We start from the raw sequence: 24,729 nt of genomic DNA, 5'->3' as shown, positions 1-24,729 counted from the left end.
GAGCTTATCATTTATGTTTTCTAGATGAGACTCCATATCGCAAAAAGAAGAACTGCTTAATGATCATCATCTCTAAGAAAGCTAGTCTTGCATCACAAAGCAATGAAGAAGTATTTCAACGGAAATTAGTGGACTTTAATCCCTATATACAATACCCCCCAATACCTTTTGAGGTAAGTCTTCGCACCATGGCGGAATCAGTTGCTAATGGAGTTATGGACGACTCCACAGTAGTTATTTGAAATGTAGATTGCAGAGTATTCAGCTGACAAATACCGAATTATCAAAGTCGAAATCTATGGTATATTTCGTATTGAAACTTTGAAAACTGATTGTATTTCCACGAGAACAAACTCGATAACAAAGTGAAACACTAAAAATGCTGTCGCGTTTTTTAATCCCTCCTCTCAAAACAACATCCCATCATCTCCCTTTCCTCACCACCTTAATTTCATCAAACAAATATCTCCCTCCTCCTCCTCCAAACCCTATTCATTATTTCCATGTCATCATTTCCCAAACACGTTTTTTTTCCTCCAATAGAAGTGGTGGAAAAGATGATACTACCCATAACAACCCCTGGAAAATAACAGATCAAGATGACATTTTTAAAGAAGAAGATGGTAATTTTTCAAATGATATTGGTACTAGTAGAGCCAATGGTGGAAAAGATGATACTACCCATAACAATCCCTGGAAAATAACAGACCAAGATGACATTTTTAAAGATTTTTCAAATGATATTGGTACTAGTAGAGCCAATGTAGGAAATGTAGAGTCATGGGATGTTAGTAATGAGTCGAAAACCGGGGGAGATGTGTTTGGTGATATTGATAAAGAGGTTGAGTCTAGAAAGAGTAGGAGAACAAATGTAGGAAATGTGGAGTCATGGGATTTTACTAGTACTAATGAGTCGAAAACCGGGGGAGATGTGTTTGGGGATGTAGATAAAGAGTTTGAGTCTAAGGAGAAGTTAGGTGGGATTGGGAGTAGGAGATCAAATGTAGGTAATGTGGAGTCATGGAATACGAATGAGACGAAAGGAGATGTGTTTGGGGATATTGATAAGGAGAGTGGAGGTGGTGGGGAGGAGGAGTGGGAGAGTGCACAAGAGATGAAGGGTTGGAGTATTGGGGATGATGATAAAGTAAATGATATTTTTAATATTGGTGGAGAGGAAGGTGGGATTGATGGGATTGAGGATTTGTCTAGTGAAGTCGAGGACAATAGGAATGCGAAGAATGAGGTCCAGCAGGAACTCGAGATGGAGAAAAAACAACTTTTACTTCAGTTGAAAGGTACATTTGCACGCAAAATCCTTGTTTTGTTTAGGGAACAATTGATTTTAATGAAGATGTAGGAAGAGATTTAAGACCATAGTTTACATTTGTGTACGCCCTTTTATCATGGAAACTGGTATTAGTAAGGGACCTTTTTTAGGAGATGTATGATATAGGGTTCTTTTATGTTTTACGTTTTCTATATATGATTTGGTTATGTATATGATTTATGCACTTAAGCTGTGTCGTAGCGTAATAAGGCATTATGGCTTTTCCTATATGAACTGCACCTCTATACTTGGCTTGGAGAGAAAATTTGGAAAATGTAATAGAATTATATTTTTTCTAAGTGCAAGTCATTAATTTCACTATTCCATTTGAACAACTGGCAGGTCCGAACCGTGCTTTTGGAGACCTGATTGCAGCAGCCGGAATAACAGATGCCATGCTAGACAGTTTGATCGCTCTGAAGGATTTAGAAGGAGTGGAGGGATTGTCCCCTCTAAGTGAAATTGAAGACACTAATTCTGAGAAAAGTCAGAAGAGTTATACAAGAGCTGAAATAGAACGCCGGAAGCAGGAGGAAATTGACAAATCACGAGTGAGGCGGGTTGATGAGAAAGGAAGAGCTTATGGAACTGGAAGAAGGAAGTGCAGTGTAGCTCGTGTTTGGATTGAACCTGGTGAGGGAAAATTTATTGTGAACGATAAGCAATTTGATGTTTACTTTCCGATTATCGATCATCGTGCCGACCTGCTTCGACCTTTTTGTGAGACGAAAACTTTGGGTCTTTGGGATGTCAAGTGTACTGTGAAAGGAGGTGGTGTCTCAGGTGAGGTTTATTTATTTATTGCTTTTACAATTTGTCATACATATAGAGGTTAAAGTCACAAAATTCTGCATAGGCAGCTTTCTGGAAGGTGTTTGTTTTTTTGATCGATAGCAGATATCAAATTGATACAAAGAGAGTTACATCAACACCTATAGAATTAGCCAGTAGCTAATAGGGCTGAAATGCCCACGATCCTAAACCCCACATACATGCAATGATGCAAAACTCAACACTCACAAGACCAACAAACCACCATGGTCAGCATAGGCAACCTTCAGACAAAAAAGTACAAACAAAAGCAGGTAGAAAAAGAAGCATTAAAAACAAGCAAACTACTAAGGATGACCACCAAGGCAACACCAGTACCGCAGTTGCCATCAGACCTCTCCACCAGAAACCGTGAACGATCCACCCAATCACATGACCCTGATCTATCCCGACCATCAATTGTCCCTGTCCCACTCCTCTTCCAACCGTTCTCCAGAGTACTCCAAGTCGGGCTTTTCTTTGTTCTAGAAATGTATGGTCTCTAAGATGTGTAATGTTGTTCTAGAGATTAAAACTGTATTTTCATTGCTTTTAGTAGGCATATAGTTTAGTACACTAATTGGACGAGTAGCCCCCTGCTACTTGGACCGAAAACATTGTAATCTTTACTATTACTATCATAAATACAAAGTGAATTTTACCGATAAAAAAAAAGTTTAGTCCACTACTTGTGGCGTGGATTCTCGCAAGTGTAGGAAATTTGGAATTTCAAATGCTTGGAACTGATTTTTGATTGAGAGTAGCTCAAGATTCATGTTGTGCATTAGGAAAGTGAGAATTGGAATCATTTAATCATTGTAGGAGATACAAAGCTGGAACTTGAACTGGTTTCTATACTCTGTTTTTTTACCACCTTTGGCTAATTGGATTCTTGTATTTTTGTTATATTGAGTGGATTACATGCAAACAAGGTCTAAGAAAGTGTATTGAGGCTTAAGCCTCAAGGTGCGCCTTAAGCCTTTTAGGGATTTAGCGCCTTGAGGCTTAAGCCTCACAGGTTTTCATACTAATACTTTTTTCCCTCCATTTTTCTTTTCTGTTTTTTGACACTTGACTCCCACATAACTTCTTTACAAATTAAGCAATCCCTAACACCTTATTCTATTAGAAATCCCAAACTTCGTCATCAAACCCCAATTTTTCTTTATTCTATTTTATTGAGGCTTAAGCCTCACAGAGGCAGTGAGCCTCAAGGCTTTGATGTGTTTTTTAAAACACTGCATGCAAGTTATGAACATGAACATATTAAGAGGTATAACTCCCATGATCTGACCTTTGGATGAGGATTCAAAAGAATGGCAGTCAATGAGAATTCTGGACAGTGTTGTTTCAACAATATGGCACACTTAAGGCACAAAGGGAGAAAATTAGCCATGTTTTTCGACTAGTACTTCTCTGTCAATAAGGTGTTCTAATGAAACATACCAACCTTCTTGCTAAAGTAAGTTGAAGTTCTATTTTCTTCATCAGCTAACCATTGTTACACAACAAATGAATATACATACTAAGACTTCACTTGGGTACTATGATGCACGGATACGGGTATAGGTACTAATATGGCGACACCGATACGGGGTACGATATGGCTTTTTTGAAATATTAGGATACGGGTACGGACTATGGGTACGGTTAATTAATATGAATATTTTAAAATTTTTGTGTATTCTAAAAATTATGTTAGTAGTTCTTTGAGTAAAGTTAGTCAGGAACATGTGAAAAACTATTATAACACATCAAAGTCAATACAATTTGAAGCCTTAAACATGTTGACATGCAAATCATTTTATGTAACATTGTTGTTTCCAGTTTTCCAGTCGTATATATCGGATATGGTTATATAGTTCAGTTCCCGAGTTTCAAGTGTTTTGCCTCCAAGTGTGAACAACTAAGATTTTTCGAAAGTAGTGAATATGATATAGAACTCATCTCGTGTTTATATCCATTTCCTTGGCTTGTGGTTTGCCAGTTTCCTAGGTAGTTTCTTTTGTAGGTCAAGTTTTAGAAGTGGGATTTCCAAGTCGTATGGACTCTTCTTTTGGAAAACTTAATCTTGTCGAATCTTTCAACTGACGTTTTAGTCTGCACATACTGATTAAAAAGGGCAAAATTATCTATTTTTTCATAAACGCCTTCTCTCTAATTAAGTTGTTTTTGCACAGGACAAGTTGGAGCAGTGCGTTTGGGAATCAGTAGAGCGCTGCAGAACTGGGAACCTGGGCTACGCTCAGATCTCAAAGCAGGTACTGCTTTACACTGTATATTTAAAAGAACTTCATCAAATGAAACTATCTCAAATGAGTATAGCAGACAAAACTGTGCCGCTTCCATTACACAATTAGATAAAAGAAAATTCATCAAAACATCAATAAGAAGTTGGTTTCCTATCGCGAGTGGCAGTGCATCAATGTGCGTCATGTGGGCTTAATATTGATAAACACAGTGCCTCCCATTGGTTCTTAAACTTTGCCACTTGTCTTACCCTTAATTTGATTAAACATTTCCAAAGAAATATTGAAATTTTATTATTGAGAAGTTGCACCTTCCTTTGCATAAATAAATAGTTATTTTGAAAATCCGAGTCCTAATTTTGGGAGTGTGGTTTTCCTAATTTCGATAACATAGACATTATTATTAATATTATTATTATTTGATCGGTAAAGTAAAACTACATGAAAGTGGACATTAGTTGTTAGCAAATTTTGCCGCACCTGTTTTCTCCAGAATTTTATTTTATTCCTGTGATACATAAAAGCTAATTATATATAGAAGTGTGATATATATAAAGCAGTAATGCGAGAGAGATTCAGTTGCAAGTAGATACACAATGAGTTTACACTTTACAATTAGCTGATAACTAGAGGGAGAGGTGGTGTACAAGTAGAAAGGGCTCCATCATTTGTCAGATCAAAATCTTATGGTGTCCAAGATTACACATGATATTGGTTCTTAAAGATTGGGAGAACCTCTATAATGCCATTCCATCCTCCAAACCCTTGTGGTTGGTTCACCTGTTTAAGGCTTTAGGCCTCCATGCTTGTTCAGATTTAGTGACCACAAAGTATCGTGCTCCTGGCCTTATCTCCATAACCAGTATCCTAGAAGAAGTTGGTTCATAGGCTCTATCTTCTAAGGCCAAGTCCACTCTCCGTCTGCGCTCTTTATTTCTCCCACACCACTAAGTGAATTTTATTGTTCTCTTTGGTTAAACCACATAAGAAGTCCCTCATATTTCTTTCTGTTGTCTTGGGTATTTTTATTGGAATAGTGTAGAGGAACATGTAGTGGATGCGTAGATTTGCAAGGGTGCTCTTCACAGTTCACATTGGATCAATTTTGTACCTTTAGACAGCAGTTTCGTTTGCCAACCTCCTAACCTAGTTTCTAATGATCTGACCATGTGGCTCCACATAGACTTGAGCTTGAAGGAAACACCAAGGGGGAGGCCCGAGTATCTAGAAGGGAAATACCAACTTCATGACGTATGATCCTTGCAATGGTTTAGCAAAATTAGCTCTCAATTCAGAACTGCTTCAATAATTAGGAGAGTACACTTGAGCATGAGCACTTTGACTTGTTGATCCATGAAATTGAGTGTCCTGGGCATTGGGTGTTTTGAAACAGTGGAAGAGTAAGGTTCATAGCTTTAGTGATCAAGCGACTAAAAGTCTCCATTGCAATGGCAAACAACTAGGTTGATGGTCAACGATCACCCAAAAGAATGTTGTTGAAATACAATGGTCAATGATCACCCAAAAGGATGTCGTTGAGATACAAAATTGCTGCGTCCTCTTCATAGCTCACCAAACCCCATCCTTACTAGTTAGTAGTCTAGAAAGTTCCAGCCAATGTTATCAAATTCCTTGCATTGTCCACTTTTGACACATTACAGGGGGGGCTTGCCTTTAGTCAAAGGTTGTCCGAAAAGGATTTGTCAACTGTTGACACAAGCTGATGCGGTGTATCATGGTTGATGTCATCAACATAACCAAGAGAAATAATGCAAGCATGTCCACAATTTGTATTTCTATGCCGACAACTTGTATTTCTATATTATTTTTCTAAGTAACATGGACACTTCATACTCTTAAACAAATCGATGTCCTACACATGGACTTACAGACACTTGTGTCGGACACATGAACACGCTATGCATAATGTTTCAAACGAAAGTTTCCTTTAAACTGTAAAAGACTAACAGCACAATCTATTAACTTAGTTACAACTACTTTGATGGTAATTTATTTGTGAGGAGGCTCTTTGTAAGGTCTTAAGCCCAAGAATCTGTTGCGTAACTAAAGAAAAGTGATAGTTTTCCCTTCAGTTAGCAGTGTCCCTGTGTCTTACTTTGTATATGACGCCGTGTTGGTGTATACCGTGCCCACGCAATTTGTTTGTTTTATTGTTGTTGTTTTTTTTTTAATTCTTTTTTTAAGGGTATTTACTAAATCTAATTTGATGTCAGAGTGAACATCGTCTTTGTTGGGCAGTAAGGAGATATTACCCTGTAGACACCATATTTTCCTTTTTATAGCTTTGTGAGCATTCACTTTACACCACCAAATAACCAATTCACCAAACTTAGCTTGGCCATCCTTCAAATTTGAAAGATTCCCTCCACTCTGCATAATTTGAATGAGGATGTTCTCCAGAATCTGATCAATTAAAGCAAACATCATTATAGATGATAAAAGATATAAATGCATATAGCTTGTCTTATTTTTCTTATATATATTCTATTAAAGAACCAAATATTGCAGTTTTGAATTTACACTCCTGTTCTAATTTATGTTTTACTTTGAATGAAGTTGGTTTCTTGACGAGGGATCCACGTATGGTGGAGAGGAAGAAACCTGGAAAGGCAAAAGCAAGGAAAAGCTTCCAATGGGTCAAGCGATGAGAAAAGCAAAGACAGTACTCTGCATTTATTTGCACAATCAGTTCTTTTTGGAGCACAGATATACGGTTTTGCTGTAGCAAACCTTTTTCTCTCTTCAACTTATCTGTGTTCGTCTGGTGTCCTTTCATAATGTAACTTGTAGTCTATGAAGTCTATGAAGTCTATGAAGTCCATGTCGTGGGCTTGGGATAGTAGATAGTTGCTGCATTTTTCTCTTGCCCAATATTATACTTCCAAGTCATTCTGTTATACAGCACAAAAGGGGATCCAACCTGTGCTATTTAGGCAATCTGTTTTCTACTTTTCTCTGTCTGATTTGTATGGCACTGAGTATAGCTTTGATGATAGCGTCTTATAATTTTTGATGAATTCTTGTTAGTTGAATGACAATAATTGTTATTATGTCACAACAGATTGAATTGTGCTTAGGATATGTTAGAAGATGAGACGTAACTAAGTACTTATGCTTCTCTTACTAGCAGCTTGAGGAAAGAGTGCTTTGCAAGTTACAAGTATATAAACTATCAAGTGTCCCGACCTCTGATGCTCATATCATGAACACATTCTAGTGACACTTCTCAATTCAACTACATCAAAATTGTGAAAATGGTGTTTGGCTTTTTATAATTGTTGGAGAGGGAGAGATTGACTGATGATGGTGATCTTGTTGATGGTCTCGATAATGATATCTTCGAAGTTTTTGTTGTTATGGTTCATGAACAATTATTGTTAATACCTCAACATTAATTATGAATAATCATTGTTCATATATCAACATAATGCATCATCAGTCTCCAACTATCCGAATATGAATAATCAAGTGGCCGGAGCGAAAATCTCCACTCCTCTATGTGGACAAAACCAAGTTGGTTGGTTTCCTCCATCCTCATCTCTTCGTTCTTTCTCTTCGTCCCTCTCCCTCCCCCCCCACTGCTTGCTTGAAGATACTAAGAATTGTTTGGCTTTTTATCGAGTGAGCGAAGCTTTTGGGAGAAGGGGGGCTATGCGAGACAATTGGTTTCTGTCTGTCCTCATCTTCTCTCTTATTTTTTTTTCGCCCAAATACCTTTCTCCTTCACCCATCTCTCTCTCCCCGGATCACCCAACTCTCTCTCTCCGCCGCAGCTCCGCTCACTCCCCACTGCCACGCAATATACTAGTTGTTGGAGATGGAGAGATTGAGAGGACAGAAACCAACCAAATGAATTTATGTTAAAATAGCCCCGGGCCTATTATTAGAGCAAGTCCAATGGGGTGTTATATCGGCTGCTAAAAACATGATTCCAATTTGAAGAGAAAATGGAAGCAGCGTCATGGCGGACAGCATTTGTGAGACTGAGAGAAGAAAAACAATCTATCGAATCTCTTGTTCAGGATCTTCTGCTCTTCTCTGAATCACCCAAGCTTAATATTTCTGTTGGCGAGGTTACTTCGGACGTCACATTTCTCTTGGAATTATTACTTAAATCTGTTTCTCCCGAGGAGGATGGAGCTCATACTTGTCTTCATACTCTCCACCTGGTAAAAAGAATCCTCATTTCCTCATTCATTTGCTAATAACTCATTCTTCATTCATTCATTCATTCATTCCAACCTTGCTTGCTTGCAGATTCATCGTTTCAGTCAATCTCTGGAATTCAATTCCTCTTCTTGCCCAATCGTCTTGGACTTTCTTCAACACGTCTTGCAATGCTTATCCACCACAAGCAATAATAATATTCAACTACAAGCTGTAATCCAGATACTTGACCTTCTAAGGTAATATTTTTTTACAATAATATTCAACTACTACTACATGATATGTCTCATCAATTTAATTCTTTTTAGAAATCGCTACGGAACAAACTACAACAACCAACTGCTTCACCTCCTTGTCCATGTTGTTGCAATAATCTCAAATGTTCCATCTTCAACTCTAAACAACACCATTCATTTATGGGACTACCAGACTATTGCTTTTAACATGATTGCCGATACTGTCTCAACAATTGGCTCCTCGCTTTCCCCCCAATCGTGGCATTCCACACTTGAGGTCAGCCCATTTTCTCATCTCTACTTTATAACTAAATTTTTGCCAGTTTTGATTTTTCGGTGCTGAATTAGGTGTTGAGAAAAGTCATGGATGCCATGGTATCTAAGACCCTGCTCGTCCAAGATAGTGTCATGTCTAGGTTTTATACTTCTCTGCTCCACTGTCTGCATTTGCTTCTTTCAGATCCAAAAGGCTCCCTCTCAGAGCATGTAAGTTTACAATCACCATTCCAGTATCAACTATCAATGTTATGTTTTTTTTTAATCAGTATTTGTTATTTGTTCTGAGCTTGAAATGTATATTCAGGTGGCTGGTTTTGTAGCGGCACTGCGGATGTTCTTTGTCTATGGACTTACTAATCGATCACCATTAGCTGGTCCAGATACTAGTCATAAGGAGGAGTTTAGTTACCAGGGTCGTAAATCCATATTGGCAGAATCAACAAGACCTGAACGTGGAGCATACAGACCACCTCATTTACGCAAGAGGGAGGGAAAGAGTATGCCACGGTTAAAAGCAAGCAATTCGCAAAGTTTGTCAGACAATGAGCCTTATGCCCTTGGCTTTACGTCATCTGATTCTGAGCATAGCGATAGTGATGGATTTGCCAAAGATGTGGACAATTTTCGAAGCTCTAAGACTAGACTAGCTGCTATTATTTGTATCCAAGTAAGGCTGTACCACCTTCAGCTCATTTATTTGTTATCTACTTATGTGCTATCTGATCTAGCAAGTTGTTCTTTAACCTGTGCAATAGACAACTCTGGCAACAATTACAGCACGATTGCAATGTTTTACACTTATTTTTCTCATATTTTAAAAGTAGAACTAATTTCTTAGGATCATTAACTCCTGAAACATACATTCATGATCTCTAGCTTTGGCTTTGATTGGTAGGATCTCTGCCAAATTGACCTCAAGGCAGTCACGGCTCATTTGACAATGCTTTTACCTACCAGCGATGTGCTACAGCCAAGGTACTGACATACTTATCATATTGACAGGATTCACTTTTTATTTTAGTTTATTTTATACCCATTGGTTGTTAATCCCCTTTTTGATGCTCTCATATGATTGCATAATCCATAGGAAATATGAGGCAACTCTAATGACGTGCTTGCTATTTGATCCTGTTGTAAAGGTACCAGTTTCTATTGTTTACTTCCTTCCTAAAGTTGTTTTCCTAATATCAAGAACATGCACTTTCTTGTACTAGTGCTTCTTGTTACGTCAGTGTAAAGTCTAGGGTGCAATTGCACGTATCTGTAGTCCTCCTCTGATACCTTATAAAAAAAAAATTATGGTTCTTAGGCACGAATGGCGTCAGCTTCAACATTAGCTGCCATGCTAAGTGGTCCTTCACCAGTATTTCTGCAAGTAGCAGAATACAAGGAATCCACTAAACGAGGTTCATTTACCGCGCTTTCAAGCTCTCTTGGTCAAATACTCATGCAACTTCACACGGGTATAATTACGTATACAGAAACTCTATAATCCCCCTGTGTTGGCTGAACAGTTGGCCTGTACTTACTTGCCTCTCATAGTTTCATTTCCTAATTTGTGGTGCAGGGATACTGTACTTATTGCAGCGTGAATCTCATAATGGGTTGCTGGCAACCTTGTTTAAAGTTCTCATGCTTCTGATTTCTGCTACTCCGTATGATTCTGCCCTTGAAACTGATTTCCTTTTCTTTACTAGGACTTCTTTAATCGTGTGAAACACTCTTGTATGATAAATTGCAGTAACAATGTGTGTGTGTGTGTTTTTTTTTCCTTTTATTTTTATGGTTTATTAGCCCTTTTATCATCCTTTGCATTTTTTTTTTAATTTTTTTTTGAACAGATATGCTAGAATGCCGGAAGAGCTGCTACCGTCTGTTATTTCAACTCTGCGGTCAAAAATGATAGACGGCTTCCCGTCTAGAACAGATCAGGCTGGCTTGCTGGTTAGTTGCATGTGACTTCAATAGTAAACTCCTAAAACAACAATAAACAGAAATATAATAATATAGCAGAGCACTTGGAGACTTGAATGAAGATTAGCTATGACATATTAACCTAATAGTTCAGATCTTGGAGCGCTAAAAACAACTTCATTTTATTCATTTGGAATCTATTTGTTAAAAAACATTGTTGCATTTCCACCGTATTTACATTTTTTATAAGAATAAAATGCAACGTGTTTATTTAGATGTGTTTCATTAGTCTAAACAAGGAGGGGATTCGTTTACTCACACTAGTTTACTCATTTTTTTTACTCTCGTTAACAGCAGTTGGATTACAAGATCCAACATTTCATAGTCGTCTTACCTCAGCATCTGTAATTAAGGTAAAAGTGAAAAAGAATCCAGCTTAGCTCAAGCCTAGCCGTACTCATTAATTACCTAGTGGTATAACAACCATTAGAAAATAACATGGCTCCCATCCTCTCTTTGTCTTGTTTCCCAACAAACCCCCATCTTCTGTTTAGTTCTCTCACTCGGTTGTCTCTCTCAATTGCTCCCTGCCTCCCTCTACAGCATTTGCAATCTCTTGTTAACACCGGCTGGATAATCACATGGTTTTCACCTATGAAAAACACTAAATTGCGCATTTTCTTTTCATTATTTAAAGTTTTGGATATTTTCTTCCCTTTGAAATTTTCCATCTCCCAATTTATACTGGCCTGAGGTGCGAGTATGAGAGCCGAAAAAAGGTGGGTCTGTGTAATTATTAGACGAGGAGAGCTATTTGGAGAGATTGCATTAGAGGAGAGAGTCTGTGTGTATGTGATTAGGGAGACAACTCGCAAAGTCAAAGTTTTGTTCCCGAGATGAAGAGAGGAAGTTTTTGTCCTCAATAAACAACAAGCCGAGCTGTATTTTGTTGCATTTACTTCATCTAAAAGTTGCCACCTAAGACATGAAATGTTTAAGCTATGGACTTCTGTGATACACCGATGTTATATTCCAATGTAGTAAAGGAGCCTACATCATGAGGGTTGAAGATTGCACTTACTAAAACTGTATTTAGATTAACTTGTGGATACAAGGCATTCATTGCTTATAAGCTATCCTGTATGACAACCCCTTCTTTTCATTTATCGTACGGATTCCTACCCGTGTCTGTCTAAGGCACACGTACCTGAACCCGTGGATCACAAATTCTGTCCATAGTAGCTCCTTGCTTAATGGAGGATGTACATGTGATTGCTTTCCATTTAAAAAATAAATCATTTCCAGTTTCGCAAAAGGTTTTTAAAGTATGTATGGATCTTTACAAGTTATTGCCTATTTATCTGTTAACTCCAAGTAGTTCCAATTGTTTCGGGGAAGAGAGAGAGAGAGAGAGAGAGAGAGAGAGAGAGAGAGAGAGAGAGAGAGAGAGAGAGAGAGAATAGAGATAGAGAGAGAGTTTTGTTGGAGTATGTTTTGTAATAACTATCCGAGTTTTGTTACAGCCATATTACTCCGGGCTTTTTTTGGAAAATTGCTTCAAGAAGAAGTATCAAAAGGTTTTTCTTTGACCTAGACCTTAGATAATTAAGTGATTTGTGTAGAAGAGAGACAAGAAAAGTTAGGTCTCAAAGTAAGACCCATCTTCTATTTATAATAACAGAGTTACAAGCAGTACATAGGTTGGGCCCAAGTATAGCCCAATAGGACTAATATTACAATACTCCCCTCAAGCCGGTGCGAAGATATCCAATAGACCCAAATTTGCCAATGGAAGAGCGAAGATCGCCAGGTCCCATCGGGTTTGGTAAAGAGTATCGGTAATCGCGCCTTTAGTCCTAACAAAGGATCGGGGAGACAATCCCAAAGAAACTTTCTCCCCGCTTAAATGCACATCAATCTCTATGCGCTTAGTCCGCCATGTAGATCAATCGGTTAAATGGATGGCGACTTTGATTGTCACGCGGTGAAGTCACGGATGATCCGCATCGCAAAACCAAGCTCTCCCAAAATAGATCGCAACCACATAATCTCACAAGTGCCCAAAGCCGTTACTCGCTTCAGATGATCCGAGACAACAGATTGCTTCCGGCTTTTCCATGAGATAAGGTGATTCCCACGAAAAAGCACATAAGCCAGTAGTGGAACGATCGATAATAACCTCCATAATCGTAATCGGTAAAGATTCTGCGGGACCCCGCGAACCGGCCGCGATAGAAGAGACCTAAGCCGGGCAAGACTTTAGTATTTGTAATATGCTCCATCGCATCCATACGAGATTGACGTGGAGCATGCATGAACCGACTAACTCGCTTCACAAAGATAATGTCCGGTCTAGTATTAACTAGATAAATAAGACGCCCAACAAGGCCGATAAGTCGATGGATCCGACAATAATGGTCCATCGCCCGCAACTAACCGGGCCATTAGGGCACCATAGAGTAGAAACCGGTCGACAACCCAAAGATCCCCTCAGATCGGTCGGAAGATCTAGAACATACTTTCGTTGAGATAAAGAGATTCCCTCGACTACGTCAATCTCAATGCCAAGAAAGTAACGCGTCAGACCCAAGTTTTAACCTCAAAAAGACTTCCCCGATTCCTTAATTTGTACAATGCCCGATGATCGCCTCCTCGTAATAATAATGTCGCCCACATATACAAGCAGATAAGTCGCGCCCCCGTGAGTTCCGCCGAACAAACAATGTATGGTCCGAGTGGCACCTCGGTAAATCCATATCAGAGCACAACCTCACAATCCATCAACCAGGGCTTGGTGACCGCTTAAGCCCATATAAGGACTTACTGAGTCGACAAACTTTCCTAGCATACTCCCCTCACCACGAAAAAGCCCTCGGGGGATCCATGTAAATCGTCTCCCCCGATCTCCGTGAAGGAAGGCATTCTTCACATCCAACCGATGAAGAGGCCAATCATAAGAGGCGCGGGGAAATAAGAAGTCGAACAGATTTTAACTTGGCTACACGGAGCAAAGGTCGCACTAAAGTCACGCCCAAAATTGTAAATCCCTTTAGCAACCAAACGGGCCTTATATCGCTCAACCGCACCATCCGCCAAGTACTTCAATCAGAAAAACCCATTTGCATCCAACAGGCGAAGTCTTGGGAGGTAAAGCAACCATTTCCCAAGTCCGATTCTCGCTTCGGTCGCCATCTCACCGCGATAATGGCTACCCAACGTGGATCCGACAGAGCCTCGAACTCGACGCGGTATCCGAATAGAGGAAACCAAGTCGATATGTCCGATAGAAGCGATACACCCCGATAAGAGACAAACTGCCCAATAGGATGGTTAGTGGGAAAACCCGTATTTGTCCGGGGATGCCCGGTCCCGAAGGAAATCGGTGGGGCTCAACAAATGGAGAATCAACAGAGCAATCATAGGGGAGTCAACAAAGTAGGAGCAATCACAAAGGTAGATCACTGTGGAAGGTGAAGGAATGTTACCCGAGGCAAAAGGGTATGAGCATGAAATGAGCATGAGGAGAAGTCGCGACAAAGTATACACCAGAAAGGTTTAGTAGAGGGACCACCAAAGGAGTATTAAAGACAGAATAGGATAAACAAATGGAAGACCTCCGGGAAGACAAAGATTCCCGCATTGGATGTATAAGGACCAAAATATGCACTATGCTTCCAAGGTATGATAGAGGCTTAATTTACTAGGTGGATGATAACAACGATACCCTCGACATAGGGGAATACCCTTAAAGACACAATCGAATGGATTTATCATCCAATTTGGTTCAAGGTAGCCTTTTATCATGAACATAGCAAACACGACCAAACACCCGGAATAATGGGAAACGTAACACGATCGGGTATATACAACTTGCAGGGGGCCTTACCATTAAGAACTCTACCGGGTGTGCGGTTTCGGCGTGTGACAAAGAACCGCATAATGCCGATAGGATCGAGGAACATGCATACCTTGCAACAAACACCAACTACATCCATAAGACTCGATTTTTTCGCTCAAAGAACACCATTTTGCTCTGTGTATAAGGACGTCGGGTTCTTTGAAGGATACCCCCCGGTTGGTTAAGACGGGCGACAAATTCGTTGAAACATACTCCTTCGCATTATCGGGACCGAAGTCCGCGAACCACGATATTGAACCGAAGTTTTAATGAAGTTGGAGAAACCGAGTGAAAATAGGAGAACTTCGATTTCTTGCAAGTAAATAGATCCAAGTACACCGAAGTATGGTCATCTATAAAGGTCACGTAGTAGTACTATGGCCGAGAGGGTAGTGAGAAGTGGCCCCAAACATCCGTATGAATCACATCAAACATACAAGGAGATCTAGAAAGGCGAGGAATATAAGAATTACGCATTACGTTTAGACAAAGAACAAGTATCACAATGAAAAAGAGTATTTTTGCATGCTTTTATTAATTCAGAAATAAAGTACATAGATACTTGAAGTTGACATGGCCCAACCGAAAGCATGCCAACTTTTCAAAGACTCGCCAGAAAAACAAATAACGGCCCGACACGTAAACACACTAGCATGCAAACTCGATCATCGGTGGAAATGTATCGACAAGGGGGATCTCCAAAGTAGTATAGTCCCAAGATGCTCATAGCCCCCGCCAAAAATCTGCTTCGCATTTCAAGATAACAAGAATGGGGTAAGAAAACAACGTAATGTTGATAATCTTTAGCAAGACGACTAACGATAAATGCTAAGTGCTAAGTGAGGAACATGTAAGATGACTCTAAAGAGATAGCAGGGGATAATCGAACAAGACCGCCACGGGTAATAGTGGTGTATGAGCCATCCGCAAGCGGACATGATGTGAAAAGGGTGTGCTATCGACAATAATCTAGACTCACCACCATATGATCATTTGCCCCGGAATCAAGGACCCAACCGGATGGAGGCGGGAACGAATATGGAACGCAAAGAGGTGTACCTGCGGCGCTAGCCATGGCGTTACTAGATGTCCCCCACGTAGAGACATAGCATGCATAAGCAATTTTTTGGGTAAAAGTCCTTAATCCTCGAAACTCCCCAATGATGACTACCGTAAATATCGCCAATAGTCGCAAAGGTTTGTCGCCTCCTGCCCCTCGACCCCCTCTTGGGACGATGCAACCGATAGCAACTATCAATAAGGTGGCCAACGCCTTTGCAATGATCGCAAAAGCGCCCACGAAAGTGTTCCCTGATGGAACAAGAGAACGAAAAGCCACCGTAAGACCCCCGGGTCGAAAGTAGTAGCAACAAACGCCATCCGATCGCCAGAAGACGGTGCATCGTAAAACCACCGAGAAGAAGTAATCCAACACGACGCCATGTTTCTCAATAATGGCATACCACCAAGAGATGGAAGAGGTGCAGATTGAGAACTTGAGTGCTAATGGCTTCAAAATCGAGTGAAGACCAATAAGGAACCGATGAACTCTCTTTTCTCCTCACGCTCAAGAGCGCCATAATAGTAGGTGTCATACCGATATCTTGGATAGGGAAGAGGTAGAAAGCTCCTCCCGCTTCTTCAAGTACCCAAAGTAAGCTAAGACGAAGAGCCCCCGTAGCGACCCAACTCTCACGGTAGAGCTCATAAATTCAACCTCATTGTTCGTAGTAGCATACATTTCGAGAGAGAGAGCCCAAAAACATCAACGCCTCATAAAAGGTAAACATCTCATAGACATCAGCTCCATAGAGTTGAACAACCAACTTAGAATTATACAGCTTGGTCATGGACCAACCGTTGTAGGTAGTCCAGTATTAATTGGACAAATCATCTTGTTGGGAACAAGCCAATCCATCTTCCCTTTGGCCCCAAAAATAAGCGAAACGTAACGAGCCCAAGAGGGAAATTCCGCCCATTAAGAAGAGCGGTAGTAATTTTCTTCAAGAAGAGAAATTATTCAACAAGGAGACATCATCCGCACCTTTAGAGTCGCTTATCCGTCATGATAAGGGATATAGTGCAAAGAATAGTACCTTGATGTGAGAAAAAAAGTTATAATCGCCGGAAACCTGCCGGAAAAATGTGATAAACGCCGGAAACCTACCGGAAAACTGTGATAAACGCCGGAAACCTACCGGAAAACAGTAGGAGGCAGCACAAGTCAGCGCCGATGAGCGACTCATCGGCAGTCATAATATGCCGCCGCCTCGTGGAAGAAGGAAGGGGGTGGCGGCTAGGGTGGTGGCTAAGGGTGGTGACTAGGGTTTGATCTCCTTACTTCTCTCTTCCTGTTTTTTTCTGATACCATGTAGAAAGAGAGACAGTAAAAGTTAGGTCTCAAAGTAAGACCCATCTTCTATTTATAATAACAGAGTTACAGTGTACATAGGTTGGGCCCAAGTATAGGCCCAATAGGACTAATATTACAATAAGGCTTTAACCGAAGGCCAGAGTTTTAAATTTGTTATAATTAGGTGCTTGACGTGGCTTAGTTGGTTCTATTATGTAACCAGACATTTGACATGAAGTTATGCAGTAAAAGTTAAGATATTCAATTAACAGGCATACAAAATTGTCATTACCCAAGTTCATCCAGAACAGACATTCTTTAGTTAGCCGTATTTAATATATGGATGTATATGAGCAGTCCGAGTTATGTTGTTCTTCTGGAGGTCAGAGTCATTACTTATTGTGTATATTCTTGTCTGAAAAAATCTCTTCAAGTATTTAGCAGGAGGAGATTCAGGTCATAGTTTGAAACAATATTCTTTTTTATTCCCACCAGTTTCTCCCTGTTGAAGATGTTTAGTCCCACATGGGATATGTTAAGCCATGCATAAATATATATAAGTCTAGGGGCCTCTCCACTTATCACCAATTGGTTTTAAGTTGGATGCCCATCTTCAATACTCCCTAATCAAAGTTTGAAACTAAAAAATAATTTTCTTTTATCAAGAATATTTAAAGTTACATATTCAATTATTAAACTTAATTTATATTTATTGTCACTTTGGATGTTCATACTACCATATTGCAATGAAGATAAAAGTACTCTGATGATTTTGCTCATGTATTATTTCATTAGATTTCACAAATGACTTATAAATCTTCATTTTTTGCATCTCTCAGATCTTGTAGAAGCAGAAGGGAACCAGAGTGTGCTTTGTTTGATATTTCATTTATCGGAACGTGTAACAAATCCAACGATAAGCTTTGAAGCTCTTCAGGTAAAATTTGACAGTGTGCCTGCTTTTCTTTTTAGATGAGGAACTAAGGATGCACTCTTATCATAAATTTGATCATCATCTCCATTAAGGTAACTATTGTGGATCCATATCATCCATGAAACTGTAAAGTGCATTGATGTTGCATACTAGGAATGGTTCCGAACGGTATGGCGCGATAACTTTTCAAATATGTTTGTGGGAGCTCTTCTTAAGTTTCTATACTTGCTTTAGAAGATGTGTCAATTTTGTAAGAGGACTTGAGAATATTGTGTTTTAATATTTATGTAATTTGGAAGATTAGTAGAATAATTACATCAAGATGGTGGGAAATTCTTTTGTTGCTATATGTTTCTGCTCTTTTTCCGCAAGTTATAACTTGTAGTTGCATGTTTTTCAAACTTAGTAATTATCAAATAAAGATAGAAAAAAAAAAATGCATGTTTTTTCTTGCGCAAATCAAGTCCTGCAAGTGTGATGTATATCTCAAGAGGAGAGAATTGGGATCAACTGATTTGTGAACTGAATATCTAACTTTAGCCCTTGGATCAAAGTATCAAGTCCTTTTGAATTGTGTGGTTGCTTGGTGTGAGGTTCACACTACAACCCAACCAAAAAGCGAGTTATGTTAAGCCTTAACTAGAGCATCCACCGAGTCACAAGATCAGCAAATAACAAGTCCCTAAAAGTAAGACCATGAGAAAGCCACACCCAAATTATATATTTACAAATTACAATCACAAGAATTGGTGCTGTGGATCACAGAGACTATTTCAACTGTCTCTGTTTCTCTCTAGCCAGATAGCCCAAGTGATGGCATTTGGATTAACTGTGCTGATCAACCGACTGAGGTTTCTTCTGAAACATGCCCCTTAGCCCATGAAGGGTATCCAAACCACAGTGAAGAGAGGAAAGAAAAAGCAACCACAGTTTTGTTGCAGTTTGATTTATTTAATGGTTTCTGAGGCAGCAAATACACTAGTTTGTCTGCTCATGTTTATTTATGGAGAACGGTACATGTCATCTATAGTTTCTTGCAGGTCCTTCGGGCAGTATCACACAATTACCCAAGCATAATGGCAGCTTGTTGGGGGCAAGTTTCTAGTATTTCGTTTGGAGTACTGAGGGCAACTACTGCTGGATTCCCTAGCTCTGAGTGTTCAATCAGGCCGTTGAAGAATGATATCGTAAATTCTGTAGGTTCACTTGGAGAGAGATGCGTAATGGCTGCTGTGAAGGTAAAATATTTTGGCCTTTCATTTTCCTCATCGAACAATATATATTTAAATAGATACGTTTACACTACATGGGCAAGGTGCTCTTCCAAAATATTCTGCATCTGTCAATTTCTGTAAACTACAATTTTACTTCTATTACTGCATACCTAAGGTTGTAAACAAATGTTGATTTAGGTATTAGATGAATGTCTCCGTGCAATATCTGGATTTAAAGGAACCGAGGGTGTTCTAGATGATAGGTCTCTGGACACCCCATTTACATCTGAATGTACCAGAACAAAAAGAATTTCATCTGCTCCGTCATATGGACTTGTTGGTCCAGAGGAAGGAACCCCAACACAAGATTCTTCAGGAAGCGAGCAGTGGTGTGAGGCTATTGAGAAGCATTTACCGCTGATTTTAAGGCATAATTCTGCAATGGTATCTTTGCTAATGTCTGTTAATCTTTGATACAGTTTTTTCTATTCCAAGTTAATTATTAAATTTGAGTATTTTTTTTTCCCTGGAAGGTAAGAGCAGCGTCTGTAACTTGCTTTGCCGGTATAACTTCCTATGTTTTCTTCTCCCTCGCAAAAGAAAAGCAGGATTTTGTGCTGTCATCTTCTGTAAGTGTGAATAATAATGTTCACCGAAAGTCATAATTTTTTACTACCTTTAGTCTATATAATATGACTTTCCTCATTAGTCAGTGCATTCTTTGGATATTTTTCATTTGTAGATCAGTGCAGCACTCAACGATGAGGTTCCTTCAGTCAGGTCAGCTGCTTGTAGGGCCATTGGTGTCATTGCGTGTTTTCCACAAATCTCTCGCAGGTAAATTTGATTTTGTTATGAGATCTATTGAACTTGATCTATTTGCCACTTACGAAAGATGTTTGTTCTTTTAGAGCAGAAACTTTGGACAAGTTTATCCATGCTGTTGAAATGAACACACATGATCCTTTGGTCTCGGTAATTGTTTTTTGATATCCAATTTGTAATAATATTCAAAATGAATTATTTTGTCTCTGCATCTCTGGACCATATGAATATAAATAGGTTTTCTCCAGGTTCGGATAACAGCATCCTGGGCTTTAGCAAATATATGTGATTTACTACGCCACAGAGCAAGTGATTTCAATTTGGATATGGTTTCCACTGGTGGGTTCATTGTCACAAAGCTTCGTGAATATTCAATTTTTATCCTGTTTTTGTGTTTTTCCGTCTTACTTTCCTTTCTTCCCTTTTACTTTTCAAGTAGATTCGAAGGCATATTCTCTTTGGATAGCTCTTTTAGCTGAATGTGCTCTGAGATTGAGCAAGGATGGTGACAAGGTAGATTTATTATTATTCTTTTCATCCTAGCTCACTCCCTTCTTCACTGTCCAGTATAATTTGTTGTTATCTTCCTTGTGCATACACATGAACACTGAAAATCTGTCTTTTAGATAAAATCAAATGCTGTGAGAGCCCTTGGAAATCTTTCAAGATTTGTCAGATTTACGAGTCTACCAACTTCACATTCTGAAGCATATTTTGGAGGTTCATCTCTGAGAATCTATAGTGATAGTCACAATGCACAAACTTCAAAAGAAGTTATGGGAGATCCTCATTGGTTGGGAAAAATGGTCCAAGCATTTGTTTCATGTGTGACGACTGGAAATGTGAAGGTGATCTCTGGTTCTCAATATATTTGTGCTTGTCTTCTTTTATCTATCTCTTGCTTATTTGAAATTCGAGATCAAATAACAGGTCCGATGGAATGTCTGCCATGCATTGAGCAACTTATTTCTGAATGAGACTTTAAAGTTGGAAGATATGACTTGGTAAGGATACTTCAAGTACTACATTTTTTTCATGGGTAGCACGCTGAATATTTGTTTTGACCATAATATTGCCAAGTTACATTGACACGGCTAGGTGTGTATGTGCGCAACACAACAAAATATCAAAAAGTGAGGTATATGATGTATATCCAGTGGTGGAGCTAGGAATATTGGTGAGGGTTAGCCACTTCAACACAACTAACAAAAAATACACACTAACACACTCAATTTGTCATTCTTTTTAAATCTTCGAAATTACAATTAACATTTCATTTAGCTTTAGAAAATTAAAAACTTAAAAATAGAAAATATTCCGTATATATGCTTTAGGTAGGAAACCACTTCAAAACTGTACAATTTACAAAAGCAAAGAATTTTTAGGTCTGTCATAAGAAAAATAGCCGAGGCAATGGAAAAAAAGAAATTGTCACCACTCAATACGGCAAAAATATTGTAAAATGGTAGACTTTAGTATATTTCTTTTTGCCTTCACTTACGCGTTTGCTTTAATTGTTTTCGTTCTATTCCAAAATTTCAATCAATGTCTTAAAGTAGATTCAAAACTAATTTCATTACAATAAACAATCCAAATTAGTGTAGAAACACATTCAACACAATAAATTATCATGGATTCGATTAACCGATATAATTCATTACAACCAATATAAATATGTAAAAATATCAGGGAATAAAATGTTTAGATAACGTACCAATGAAAATATATTATGAAATATTGGGACGTGAGTGTTGTTTTTTTTCCTTTTTATTTTTCCTACCAAAGAATTACAATAAATGTTTATAAAACTCGTACCAAAAGTATTGTTCTATGAATGAAAAATAGAGAACAATCCGTGAGAAGATATGAGATTGACGAGGTTTTCTTTTTCGTTTTTGGTATGTTACATACGATGTATGTGTAGGTGTAGGTTAGATAACAAATCAATATTTATATAAATTGTTTTATAATTATTCTTATATATATATATATATAGTAGTTTTTTTTTTCCAAAATTGAGGGTGAGCCAGGGTGTACCCTGGGACCCCCCTAGCTCCGCCACTAGGTATATCACATACAATATGTGTCCAACACGGACACGTGGTGTGTCCATGTAACATAGTAATATTGTGATGAACACGGTGCCCCCCGACAGATTTTCTAACTATGTACGAAGCAATACAATGAATTTCTATTGTCATTTCCTTGGCCCCTCCAGAAAATATTCCTAGCTGGGCCCTTGATGACGAAGTCATTTTTTTGTATTCCTCTGATATTTTTTTAATTATTTTTATTGTTTTAATCAAGAAAAGGTATTTCTTTCCAGCTTCAACCCAATTAAGTAGATTTACAGTAGCAAGGAGTTTGGAGCTACAAGTCAAAGCTAACTGACAACATAACCCACCCCTAAGCTTAAGCAGAAATAAAAATTACATTTAAATACAAATAGCATACCTATTGCAAACATCAAGTGATGAAAGTATGCTACCCTTGCAGTTGTAACTTGTAAGATTAACAGGTTTTTTTCCCCCCACAGGGCCCCTTCTGTTTTTAGTATTCTCCTCCTGCTCCTTCGTGATTCTTCTAACTATAAGATCAGAATACATGCTGCTGCTGCGTTGGCTGTGCCATCTTCAAGACGTGGTGAATAATTTGAACTTTTTGTTTATAGCTCACTTTTTTAGATAGATTGTGTGTGTTCAAATGTTCAATCGTTCCTTAAAATCTATTTTCATATGTTTTTCATGATTTTGGGGTGCACATTTGATGCTTCTGGTGCATAGAAAGATATGGTGATTAATTTGTATCAACTTGTTACTTGCATGTCAATGAAGGTTTCTTATTTGTTCTGTTTATTATTTTCTTCAGTAGTTTCTTATCTTGATTTTCATTCAGACTGTTTAGTAGGAATTAAGAGCTACCAATATATGTTTTGCATTGGTGACTGATCATTGCCTTGAGGCATGCAACTTGAACTTCAGATCACTGATCATGTTCAGGTTTCATACAGACCTCAGGGTCTTCTTTTTCTCGCGTGTGTGCTTTAACAAGAAAATATATGTAAATGCAGATTATGGGAGCTCTTTCATAGATGTTGTTCAAGGTCTTGAACATGTACTTGAAACTCTAGATTCAGACCAAATTTCGATACCATCGAGTTTCAGATACCGAGATGCACTTGAGAAGCAGGTGCTATGTTTGAAAACTAGTCTAGACTAGCATTTATTAGATGGTGCTGTTCTTACTTTTGTACTTACCTCTTTCATTTTGGTATTTACAGTTGACATCGTCCACTTTGCACGTGCTTAGCCTTGTTTCATGCGTTGATCACGAACATCTGAAAGACTTTCTCATCAAAGTGAGTATCTATACCCAATTGCTTAACAGTAGATTAAGTTCTCTGAGATTCCTATGGCAGTTTCACTTATCAAAAAAAAAAAAGTTTCTCTGATGCTATGAGGAACAAGCCAAAAAGGAAACTAAGTGGCTTTATAGGATGTGCTTGCTGCTAAACCTTAGTAGACTGAAAGGCTTCAACTTCAGGCTAATAATGAATAGGATGCTTTTTTTGTTCTAGGAAAAACACTGAATAAGGATACTGCATACTCGGTGTACAAGTCAAGTGTATACATGGTCTAGAAATATAATGTGATGATGGATGACTGGACCTGATTGGGAGTGGTTCCTCTTATCTTAACACATTCATTGAGCCTCAGTTATTGATTTTCAATGATCTTGATTCTTTCAAAAGAGATTATACCTTTACATGTATATGCTATATAGGATCTGCCAATTTCCATGAAAAGTTGGAAACATAGTCGGAACTGGATACCTAAATCTTGAAGATTCTTGTTATGAGATTTCTCAATGACTAAATAGTCTGAGAACTGTCCAATATACATTTACATAGAGACCAAACACCTTGGAGAATGTCAGAATGATTATTTGAAAAGTTTTTTAGATCCAAAGTTGACTTATTGTCACATTCTATGCAGAAAGCGCCTTTCTTGGAAGAGTGGCTTAGTTCACTAAAATCGTCAGTTGATTGTACTAGTAACCAGCCTGGTGTGGAAGCTGTTTTAGCGGATGGTTCCTTGTCTTTGATGCGGAAGAAAGAGATGCTACAAAGAACTATAAGATCACTAAGTGATGCTTTTGAATGTAATAATAAACATGAGCATGCCAAGAGGTTTAAGAAGCTTCTTGATGGTTAAATTCAACCTCAAAAAATAGTAGTAGTAAAATGACATCAGCTCATTCTAATGTCTCCAACCTCCAATCCAATGTGATAGCCTTTCCATTTTTTTTATCCATTTGACAAGGCCAGGACTTCAGAAGAAGTCGGTTTTTGCAAGGACCATCTTGGTTCTCCATAGTCACATAAACTTTACTATTAGTTAGGGTACCATCTAGACTTTTTACTTGTCAAATAATGGTTTTCACTGCTTTCCGACACAGTAACTAGTGTTAATGTGACACTTTCCGTGAGTCTGACATCA

At 38.6% G+C, this 24,729-nt stretch overlaps 2 protein-coding genes across 2 annotated transcripts; both read left to right on the top strand.

Moving 5' to 3' along the window:
- The first annotated feature begins 175 nt into the window (after positions 1 to 175).
- On the top strand, positions 176 to 7,468 carry LOC147495461 (uncharacterized). The gene is made up of 4 exons (XM_086564126.1): positions 176 to 1,298; positions 1,673 to 2,113; positions 4,321 to 4,401; positions 6,967 to 7,468. Exons 1-4 carry the CDS (start codon positions 380 to 382, stop codon positions 7,056 to 7,058), a joined length of 1,533 nt encoding a protein of 510 aa, XP_086420252.1. The 5' UTR covers positions 176 to 379; the 3' UTR covers positions 7,059 to 7,468.
- A 680-nt stretch (positions 7,469 to 8,148) lies between these two features.
- LOC147495460 (ARM repeat superfamily protein) lies at positions 8,149 to 24,502 on the top strand. The gene is made up of 26 exons (XM_086568379.1): positions 8,149 to 8,579; positions 8,668 to 8,816; positions 8,886 to 9,090; positions 9,162 to 9,299; positions 9,397 to 9,759; positions 9,988 to 10,067; positions 10,180 to 10,231; positions 10,402 to 10,555; positions 10,660 to 10,747; positions 10,934 to 11,036; positions 12,077 to 12,146; positions 12,530 to 12,583; positions 18,097 to 18,194; positions 19,232 to 19,429; positions 19,604 to 19,849; positions 19,939 to 20,034; positions 20,148 to 20,242; positions 20,317 to 20,380; positions 20,479 to 20,569; positions 20,670 to 20,743; positions 20,857 to 21,078; positions 21,161 to 21,234; positions 22,767 to 22,873; positions 23,301 to 23,419; positions 23,511 to 23,588; positions 24,226 to 24,502. Exons 1-26 carry the CDS (start codon positions 8,358 to 8,360, stop codon positions 24,442 to 24,444), a joined length of 3,459 nt encoding a protein of 1,152 aa, XP_086424505.1. The 5' UTR covers positions 8,149 to 8,357; the 3' UTR covers positions 24,445 to 24,502.
- Positions 24,503 to 24,729: the final 227 nt, after the last annotated feature.

This window comes from Coptis chinensis, chromosome 6 (assembly GCF_015680905.1).
Source record: "Coptis chinensis isolate HL-2020 chromosome 6, ASM1568090v1, whole genome shotgun sequence".
Taxonomy (NCBI): domain Eukaryota; kingdom Viridiplantae; phylum Streptophyta; class Magnoliopsida; order Ranunculales; family Ranunculaceae; genus Coptis; species Coptis chinensis.
The sequence above is the reverse complement of the archived record's forward strand: the minus strand, read 5'-3'. Positions and strand labels throughout refer to the sequence as shown.